General features: G+C 43.2%; 1 protein-coding gene across 11 annotated transcripts in view; it reads right to left on the bottom strand.

Annotated features, from left to right (window-relative positions):
• LOC107266392 (eukaryotic translation initiation factor 4 gamma 1) overlaps positions 1–10,345 on the bottom strand; it is a 51,541-nt gene that overhangs the window by 14,308 nt on the left and 26,888 nt on the right. For 8 of the 11 annotated variants that reach the window (XM_025083630.1, XM_025083632.1, XM_025083634.1 and 5 more), the window contains 6 exons: positions 10,155–10,345; positions 9,640–9,897; positions 9,171–9,294; positions 8,844–9,038; positions 7,485–7,678; positions 5,771–6,779 (listed from right to left, as the gene is read on the bottom strand). The exon at positions 10,155–10,345 is cut by the window's right edge and continues 2 nt beyond it. In XM_025083630.1, the coding sequence (XP_024939398.1) occupies positions 5,771–6,779; positions 7,485–7,678; positions 8,844–9,038; positions 9,171–9,294; positions 9,640–9,897; positions 10,155–10,345 (1,971 nt within the window). The remainder of the gene's footprint in view (positions 1–5,770; positions 6,780–7,484; positions 7,679–8,843; positions 9,039–9,170; positions 9,295–9,639; positions 9,898–10,154) is intronic. The other 3 variants (XM_025083637.1, XM_025083628.1, XM_025083636.1) reach the window with 2 other exon arrangements.

The raw sequence follows: 10,345 nt of genomic DNA, 5'->3' as shown, positions 1-10,345 counted from the left end.
TATCCCCCCCCCCCTCTCACTCTCTCTCTCTCTCTCTCTGTCTATCTATCTCCTTCTGTTTCTAGGTGGGCCCCAACGATGTGTTTTTCTTTTTCGCTCGAGGCGCTTACGTGAACGTTGCCCCGAATGCCACTTGGTAACAAGATATTAGGGTCAATTGCAACCTACTTCAAGAAACAGTGCGGGACACGATGTGTGTCGTATACGGGGGATTCACCCGAGGTAACCGATCTGAACTGAGAACTATATCGAATCGCAATGTTTGAGGATGGGTTATTGTATCTGCTCGGTTAACGTATACGTCTGCTTAGACTGGTCTCACAGGGGAATCCCCCTCTCGAGGAGATAAAGTATGCGCGAGGCTTCCTTGAGACTAGGTCTAACGAGAATACAACGTATGCATAAGGATTGGAGACGGTGGGACGATATTTTTGTTGACTTTGAAAAATAACGCGAGACGATATGTTGTAAAACACTTGTGATATAATATCATCGGCTGTCGTGTTCGTTTGCAATAACTATCGCAGATAAAGCCATTTACTACTTGCCGACTGAGATCCCGTGCGAGGATTGTGAAATGTATATCCCCCCCCGGCATGGGTGAAAGTGTATTTGTACGAAAATAACTATAACCAACACGTGTATATCGAGGGCGAGAAGCAAAAGGAAGAAAAAGAATAAAATAAAAGGACGCCGCGTCCAGATTGTCATTTTCGTTTCGAGCAAGGAATTTCAGACGATCGTTGATTATTTTTAATCTGACAACGAGGAAATCATGGAACGCCATTGGTTTGACTTTCTACTTTATTTCGCGGAACGCATTAATGCGTTGCGAGTGCACGTGATATTTTCGAAAGGTCTGTAACAGCTGCTGCTGCTGTTCGATAAGCTTAACGACAGAGACAACAAGGTAGATGGGCGATTCGCACTGTTAAAGGACGATCTGCCGAAATTTCAGAGAGACACGATTCGATCAATAACTGTGGGATAATTTCTGCGCCTGACACACTGCATTCGGGTTTGCGAAAAGGCTATGAGAGGAATAAACGAGTGTAACAAGAGGCATAAGAAGAGTGAAGAACGAAGAGAGAAAGAAGATGGAAAGAAAGGTCCGAAGCAGGTCGGACCGCATTCTCGAACCGGCGTGAGAGCTCACCATCCAACATGGCGTCCTCTCTTCTCTCTCTCTCTCTCTCTCTCTCTCTCTAGACATCCAATATGGCTACCGCACGATCTTCAATTTGCCATATGCTTGAAAAAAAATACTACCACTTACGTTAAGTCTCTCTGATACATTTCAATGACGTATAAACGTTGAGAAATTTAAGTTAAAATAGAGATGCATATATCAATTATATCGCCAAGAAACGATACCTCTTTTATTCGATATATTCTTGGGAAACACTGCACCCACGTGGAGAAAACGTGGTCGACTGCAGAATTCCAGCTGCGAGACCGAGAGACGCGGTTGATTTTTCACGTGGAGCAACGGCCGGGACAGAAAAAAAAGAAAATCACGAGTGTAGAGGAAAATGAAATAAGCCCAATATAAATGTGAAAATTAAAGTACGTGAAAGTAAAACCGAAATAGGGCACAGTCTGTTCGAATGAAGTTGCACATGTCACGGAACTATCTCACAAGGATTATCGGCGGTGTCGGAGCATGGAATTATAGATCGCATGTAAATTCATTTGATTGAAATCAATGACGCCCGACATATTTGAAATTGAAGTAAAACCAGATACTTTTCTGCGGAACTAGGCGCTGTCGTGCTATGAATGCATCGGGGATGCTTCGTTACGTTACTACAAAATGGTCGACACGCCCGGAAAATCCTTAAAGTCTCGCACGCGGTCTTTCCACCGCTTTCTAGCATTTTCCAAAGGTACGGTCGTCGTTCCATGAATCACGATGTCTTTCCGACCGACTCTCGATACTCGAAAATGAAAAAATGAATCCTAATTGATTAAAGAATTTCGATCGAACACGTTTATGTATGCTGCACCGAGTTAATTTGAAGGTTAAACCGACATAACGGTTGCAGTTTCCAGACAGAATAATAAATTCAACGAGAAAATACATACATACATATTGATACGTGAATATCCCCTCTGCGTCTCGTGGCAGCTTCACACTTCCGCCTTAATGAATCGTCATGGGCTCGTGAGACTCGTTGAGAGTCGCGTTAAAACACTAATAAATAGCAACACTATATATACACAATAAACGAAGTGAAAATCTCGCGCGAGATACACTCGTGTTATAAAGTTTAATAATTAAAAAAACAAAAAGTATCAAGATCACATTACGTAAAAAAAATACACGCGTTATATGTACAATTCTTAGGGAGTGCTACTGGAGCACGTTTCACATGGGTTAGATAGATTAGAGTTTAATATCTAGGAGTAAGAGTATTTAAGCGTAATCGTTTGAGTTGCAGGGAGTGGCGTTATTAGTGCGGGAGAGTATGGTTAATGCTTGTGGGGAGGAGGTTTGGGTACGTTTTTAGAGTTTCACGGGGATGATTTGACGAATATTGGAGAAAGGAGGGTTTGAAAACACGGAGTAGCGTGGCACTGGGTAGCGCAGCACGTGCTGGCCTCTGAGGAACTTGGAATTCACGGTGAGGAAGGAACCGGCATTTCTCCCACTACCGAGTAGACACTTCGGCCACTTCCGACGGCATTCGGCCTTTTTCGACCGATGAATCGTCAGCGTGTTCGGCAACCATCGGAAGCCTTCGGCTTTTCTCCAGTCGTAGGACAAATACCTTCGTGTTTGAACGCAACGAACGGGGAAAGAGACACGAAAAAATGCCGACGCGTTTATACATGGATGTATAGAATTTGTCAATGTAATAAGTCGCATTTCTCTGTTAGCAGGCCGTGTTACTTTACGAAAGATTAGTTCTTTAACTAATATGGGCTACACTACGATGTTCCATGAACGCCTCCATTTTTCTAAAGACCGTAGAAAACACTTCGGTCTCGAGATGTTGAAATAAAGGAATTATATTTTGGATTGATTTCTTCACGCTTTACCATGCTGACTCGTAAAGATTCGAGGGGGTACCGATGATGGCTACTGTTACTAACCGAACGGGCATGAATAAATTTATGTATTTGTTTGTAGGTACACCCGACGGCTGAAGTCGGCGAGGAAGTCTGCCATATTTGATCACGACCCACCCGCCGCCATATTTACGTTTAAGACCCATGATCCGTGGCTAAGGCGAATATGAAGAAATTTGAACGCACTGCAGTGGCAGCGAACGGCAAGATATATCGTTGAAGCAAAAATTGCCGAATAACGCAGAAAAGAGTTACACAGACTTGATATACGAAAAGTTAGTGATTTTCTATGAGGACTCACCCTTCTTTTTATTGTTCCCCATATTGCCGATACAAGGCATGCTGTTGCGTATAAATGAAATGATAAAGAAAGAAGCAGATAAACTTCTTCGAGAATTTTACGGCACAAAATTCAAAATCGACACCACAATATTTAAAATTGCACAGTCCGTTCGATCCCAATATGGCACAAACGTATTAATGACACAATTTTAAAAAATTCCGGGGCGCCAAATTAAAAAAAATATTATTTCAATCGACTAAACCCCAACACTGCAAGTCATCACTTGGAAGCCCATGGATTCTTTGCTCTTTGATAATCCTTAGTCCAGCAATGAAGAAAACATCGATAAAACATCGCAAACGTTCAACGAGTGCATACGAGATTATTTTCAGTACGTAGAGCTTTCTAGTTAATTTCACTGATAATTTCACTGTCTATTAAAGATGCACTTCGAATACTTGGTACCTCGACTAGGCAATATAACTACCACGAAATTGCACAACACAATGAAACAAAGTATAAAGAGCTTGAATGAGGCGATTATTAAAAAGATTAAGATACGATTGGATGAGACTAATTTAATTAAAAGAAAAGAAATAACCGGGTAACATTACAAATGGCGACCAGCGCCACGTGTTTTCGCTAAAAGTCACTACCGTTCCTCGTACATACAAGAAAGGCACGGTACACGTGAATCCTTTGTGCTAGAGGATCTAAAACTAATGGGACTATGATTCCTCTCAAAAATCCCCTAGCAGTTAGGTAACAACCCTGATTATCAAGGATTTATCGACAAAACCGATAATAAGAACTGAATACAATTTGCTTAAGGGGACAAGACACGAAGGACACTATCGAACCGAGCGAACGACCGTTATTCACTAAACTTCCAGAAATAGTTTCGCGTTTGAGAACGAGGGGCGGTTCCGTTCTTATAATTTCACACAAGAGGAAAAAAAGCGATCGACTAATGATTACTTTACTATCTAATACATAAGCTACAGTATAAGGAATCGTTCTCTATTTCAAAATATCGCCACAAGTTCTGATATGCTAAAGGTCGTAAGCGAAGCTCGTTCGAAGAAAAACTGCCCTTCGAGAATTAGAAACAGAAAGATAAACAACAGAGCCCAACAAAGGAGGTTGTATATGAGCAGATATATATAGTCATACGAAAAGGGACTTTTGTAGAGTCGAGTATATATATCTTTAAATACAAAAACGTATATGACAAGTATCCACACAGCTAAAACTCCAGCTATTCTAGACGCGATACGTATCCAACGGGATTAATATGGGAAATTATTGATTTCAACCTATCATAAGGAGAACCACCCTCTATCTCTATGTAATCGTGTGCTAATCGCAGTGAAGTCAAAGTTCATGAAGTTTATAAGGTATCAATCCCTTTGGCGAACGATAACAAAACTAATGAGAATCACGTCCGATGAACGTAACACGACGTATCTTGTGTTTCCTATAAGCTCCAGAAAGTTCGCGGGTAGCCATTTTTATTCGTCGATCATACATACATTATTGTCTCACGAATTCCTGAGTAAAAGTGAAAAGGCAGTGATATCCTTGAGCAAATTCGTCCAAGGCTGAGCGACACTGCTACGTAGAGACGTGACCGCATTATCTGCGTACCGACATATGGTACATGTACGTAAGTCCGTTTGTACGTTTGCACCAAAGTCGTAAAAGTCCTGGACACCTTTCCTTTCTCCAGCGAAGAGAGTCTGAGCCATTTCACGGTGTCTTTTTTCGCTGAACCACCTCTGCCTCTCTCCGCCGCTTCCTGATATTATCCTCGTTTACTTGCACGTTAACTAGTTCCCCCTCGAGGCATCGAGCTTCATGGGCATATAGATATAGTGAGTTATGTACCCAACATTGAGCACTGTATCAGAAAATATCTACAATAGAGGATTCCAAGAAGAATGAAGAGAAAAGCGTGACGTATCTTTGGAAAATGTTGCCTGTACCATTTACGCAGCATGTTGTTGTGGCAGGTGAGAACAAAGCTTGGAATTTATCCCCCAGTAAGAGAGCTCAGAACCTGTAGAGAGCCTCGTGGGAAGACAAATGGTACACAAGCCAAAAAGGGATGTAATACGTAAAGCGTACCGGCGAGTTGATCGTCCGGTTGCACGCTCCTTCATAGCTACGCAAGTGCCTGCGTAAACCGTGACGCACAAAGTCAGATCAACGAAAAACACCTGTGCTGTTTAACTGTTATACGTGTGATATGCGTACAGAACAGCTATCGGCTCGTCCCCAGGTATACGTTTCAGCTAAATGAATATCCATATCGAAGACACTCGTAGTTTTCATGAAAATTTAAATAATGACGCATACAAGAAGTTAACGAGGTGACAGGGAGTACAGTAACGATGCAACACAATCGATACTCACCATCGGCAGTCTTCTGTTGGGCATCGTTTTTATTGGCCGGTACGTCAGATTCCTGCTTCTCGACGCTGGTCTCCCCGTTAGCTTTCTCATGATGCTCGGGTTGATACGCCGGAGTAGGCGTAGCGCCTCTCGAACTCTTCTCGCTGGTCTTCCTCTCCTTCTGCTCTTTGCCAGAGGGTGGCAGATCGACGAGCGCAGCGACGGCTGATTGACTCTGCGTTTTCCTACGTGGCGGTGAACTCGAGGAATTCTTACTCGCCAGACTTGGGAAAGGCTCGCGTACAGGAACAACGGTGCTGGCACTGGTTGCAGCAACGGCAACTGGAGCAACAGGAACACTCGGGACCTCGGCAACGTTCGGGATTGGCAAATTAGCCGGAACTGCCGTTGCTTGAGGAACACCCGTCGACGTGGCGTCTACCGTTGTAGGACTGACGTCCACTTCGGTGACTTTCTGCGCTGACGACGTGGCCGTTTGTGCAGGTACATTATCCTTGCTCGGTAAGAGCGTCGGTGCTTTGTATTCCTCGGGGACGATGACATGCTTCGTCTCGCTCCTCGGATGGAATTCTTTGACGTTGGAGTGGAGCGGTTTCGACTCCGTTTTCGCGGGATACGCCTCGACCGGGAGCGCGTTACTAGAAGTACCTAACGATTGACTACTGAGCGGCGTCGTGACGCTTGGTATACTCTGCGTCGGCATTGGGGAACTGATATTACACAGATTACTATTAGTGTCGTTATTCTGATTCGATTGGACTTTCAAGTTTTGAGGACTTTGGCTCGCGTTTTGGGACGCGGGTGAACTGGCAGTACTCGTGGCAGCAGTGTTTGTAACACTTATGCTAGTGACGACGTTGGCGCTGCTGTTACTGCTGCCGATGCTACCGGCGGTTGTCACCGTAGCTTCCGATATGCTCGCTGGAACCGGCGACCCGGATTTCGTATCCTCAGCCGCAACCTTGGCAACACGAGCCGCGAATTCGGCCACCACCTCTGCGCTACAGTTCTGAAACAATCACCAAATCTGCGTGATAGACGGTGAAGAGTCTTGTGTGTCGGACGTACGTGTTTAACAACTAAAAACTGTCTCGACACTTCAAATTATACCAGTACAAATGGAAATACAGAATACTCAGGGATACGAAACATAAAAATGGGTTTCAAGATCTATACCACGTCCGTTGCCCCAGAGCCGTAGGTCGCAATACCCTAATGTCAGGAAAAACGGTACAATTAATTTTAAGCAATCTGACAACTTCAAAGGATCTAGTCTTCGTTCGACGAGGTCACGAATTAAGTAGCAGCTTTAAATAGACGTAGATCATTGGAATACCAGCAGAGAACTGCCTTTATGATTCAAATGAAACTAATAGCATCTGTACTGCTGTATTTCTTTTTAATATTTACCAATATTCCGACCACCGTCGAATTTGCAATTGGATCTGGCTTACGTGAACACGGTTTCTCGTTGTCACCGTAATATCGATGAATATCAAAAACGTATAAACCAGAGGCCATGGACTCTTGGGCACAGACATTAATTAAAGCAATTGCTAAAAGAGTTTCCGGACGATCAACGCTCATTATCCCGTAACAACCAGGCACCAATGTTTCTCCCAAAACACTATACCATGAGCATTTCGTTAGAAAAACAGCATTTCAAAACTCCTTTAGAAAATTGCTCGAAAAACAATATTCCAAAGCAACTCACCTGTGGTTGCGGTGTTTCGCGATTACTAGATTCGCCACTCTGCGTGGCTGTGTCGTTGTCGGAGAGATCCTCGTTAATTTTCTTGCCAGTCTTAGGATCGACAATGTCAATAGCATTCTCTCTTCTCCGCTTCTGGTACTTTGGAACACTATTCGTGACGTTCGTTACACCACCGTTGTGTCCCGAATACACGTCTTCAAAGATAAAATAAAAAAGTGTCGCGTTCATTATTTCAATCGAAAAACACAACACACTTACAGAAATAATCAACAGTTTAACTAAAACTATCAAATCAAAAGATCAACTTTTTGATCCTATTGCTAAGGCCAAAGTCGACTTAACAAATATACATATACACCAACTACACTGAATACTCACCATTCTCATCGTAGTACAAGCCGTATACGTTACTTACAACAAACATTATTTACAACGGATGCACGAAATACGTATGACAAAGATTTAAGTCGAAACCGAAGAGAGACGTGTTACGTTGTCGCTATGCTTCGATAGCTAGTACTGACTAAATCTCATTTCTAGAAGCCCTTTTTAAAGAAGGGCCCAACATTGGGACCTTTATACCTGGACGGGACAGATGGACACTTTTGGAACAGGATTTGGAGACCATAGACATCAGACCTTTATGGCAGGACGATACTTTACTCATAACTGTACGCCTGCAGCGATTAAACGAAAGAACATAATACCAAACAGCTACTTAATTATTTCCAAGACAGAAGGAAGGTCTGGTGATAATTTTCCCTCGCGCTCCCATTTGTCAAATTCACTCTCATTTACCAATACCGTACAAATGACAAGTGCGTGTAATAATAAAACGACCATTAAATAACTGTAACCAGTCCTAATGGGAGGTGCCTATATTGAATCCGCAGTAGGTATGCTTAACGGCACGAATTCATTTAAAAAATTCATCAATTAGTTCAATACAACGGGTAACGATGGACTCCGAGCACAGTGGCAGCCACACGAAGAACCTCAAGGAAAATGGAATTCGTAAAAAGATTGAGCACGCTCTGGCAGTGTTTAATTCACAAAAAACATTGATACGAGTGTAGTCAAGTTAGTTTCCTCTAGCACTAGCAGTTTATCAGTTGAACGTAGATAAGACTCTGCTGAAGAGATATGGCACGAGATGACATTAGCACTTGCGATAGGGAGAAGGAGTAGGATACACAAAGAATCGCGCTGTCTATAGACACGACATCTATTCGAAAAAAACACGTAATGTTTGTTACGAATATTAGTAACAGTATTTTTGTCGATTAGCATGCTACTTAAGTATCTTATTCTTATTTCTTTTTCTTCCTCGAGATCACTACGTACTGACTACATACTTACCAGTCTGAGTAAGAGGTATCGCCATCGGGGGTATTGGTTGGGGCTGTTGCGTAGGTTGCGGTATCGTACCTTGAGGTACTACGGTAGCTCCTTGGGCACCGGCCAGCGGGCCTCCGACATGTTGTGCACCCCCGCTAACAGCACCTGCTCCTGGTCTGCCCAAATTTATTGGAGCGCTGGGCGTCTGATAATAGTCTAAAAGAAAATTGCAATTTTAGTTTATTATCGTCAAGATTAATCGCCAGTTACGGCGTAGAACGTAAGATCGGTGTATTGTTGTCCTTCGTGGACATAGAAAAAGATCCTCTAATTGAAGTCATTACTCACATCCATGTTGCGGTGCGGGACCATGCGTGAATCCAAACATATTTTGCGCTAGGAGTGCAGGCGGATAGGACTGATAGAAAGATTGATTTTGATGTCCTTGATGCCTCTGAGGTGGACCCGTGAACTAGAAAGAGAAGGAGGATACTTATCACATTTTCAGTCAATAGTGAAGCTGATATATGATCGCGAGAACACTTAGGTACTTTTATAGTGTATTGTAGTGTGTAGTGGCTTTATCCAATTAAGTGTAAGAAGCTTTGAAATATACATCGACAAGGTAATAAAGTGTATTAGTTTTATACCAAGTAGTTTACGGTAAGGAAAAAGGGTTACACGTTGTTGTATTTATTAAGGTGAGGTTCTTGGTAACGGCCCGATGATGATGCTCGTTCGTTACCAGTTAGACGAAGGATTCGCATCGCAAGGTGTCGGATGGGTGGTAATAAATATAAAGCCAGCGGTACTTAACTACTACCTGAATGGGCATTTGATTGTTCATGGGGTATACGCCCTGCTGATGTGGTCCCGTATGCAAGCTTGAAACCTGCCCCTGGAGATACATTGCACCAGGTTGCATCGCTATACTACCATGATGCGAATACATGGCCGTAGGCTGGGCTCCACCAGCGCCTACTCCTGGCATACCGACAACCTGGGCAGCACCACCCTGACTTCTGTGATTAAGTCCTCTTGGTTGCTGTGGCCTTGGACCAGGTTGATAGTAACCCTGAAAAATTAAAGTAAGTGACTTGTTCCAAAACAATCATTATGTATTTTACAATAATTTTTTATTCAAAGGGATTGGATAGTGGAACTTTGGTTGTTCTTCTGCGACATATACATGCAGAATCTGCATGGCAAATATACAACCATTTTACATAGCACTTGAAAGATAACACATCTCTGTGATTAGTTTGTTGTTAATGAAGAAGTTATGTGCGAGGGGAAATTAATTTTTGAACTCTCGCAGAGGTATCAACTCACTTGTGAAGTTGGCCTTGTCTGATTGGGCATGTAAACTTGCTGCAATGACGGAGGTTGAGCCTGTAAATGAGCCTGTTTCCCCATTTCTTGTGGTGAAGGTGTGTGCACAGGTGGTGTAGTGGTAGGTGCGGGTCCCTGAGGTTGTTGTGGCTGAACGCCGGGAGTCGGGGCTTGTGGCGGGGCTTGCTGTG

The sequence above is a fragment of the Cephus cinctus genome, unplaced genomic scaffold (assembly GCF_000341935.2).
Source record: "Cephus cinctus unplaced genomic scaffold, Ccin1 Ccin1_scaffold0310, whole genome shotgun sequence".
NCBI classification, from domain to species: domain Eukaryota; kingdom Metazoa; phylum Arthropoda; class Insecta; order Hymenoptera; family Cephidae; genus Cephus; species Cephus cinctus.
Note: the sequence above shows the minus strand (reverse complement) of the source record. Positions and strands in the feature narration are given on the sequence as shown.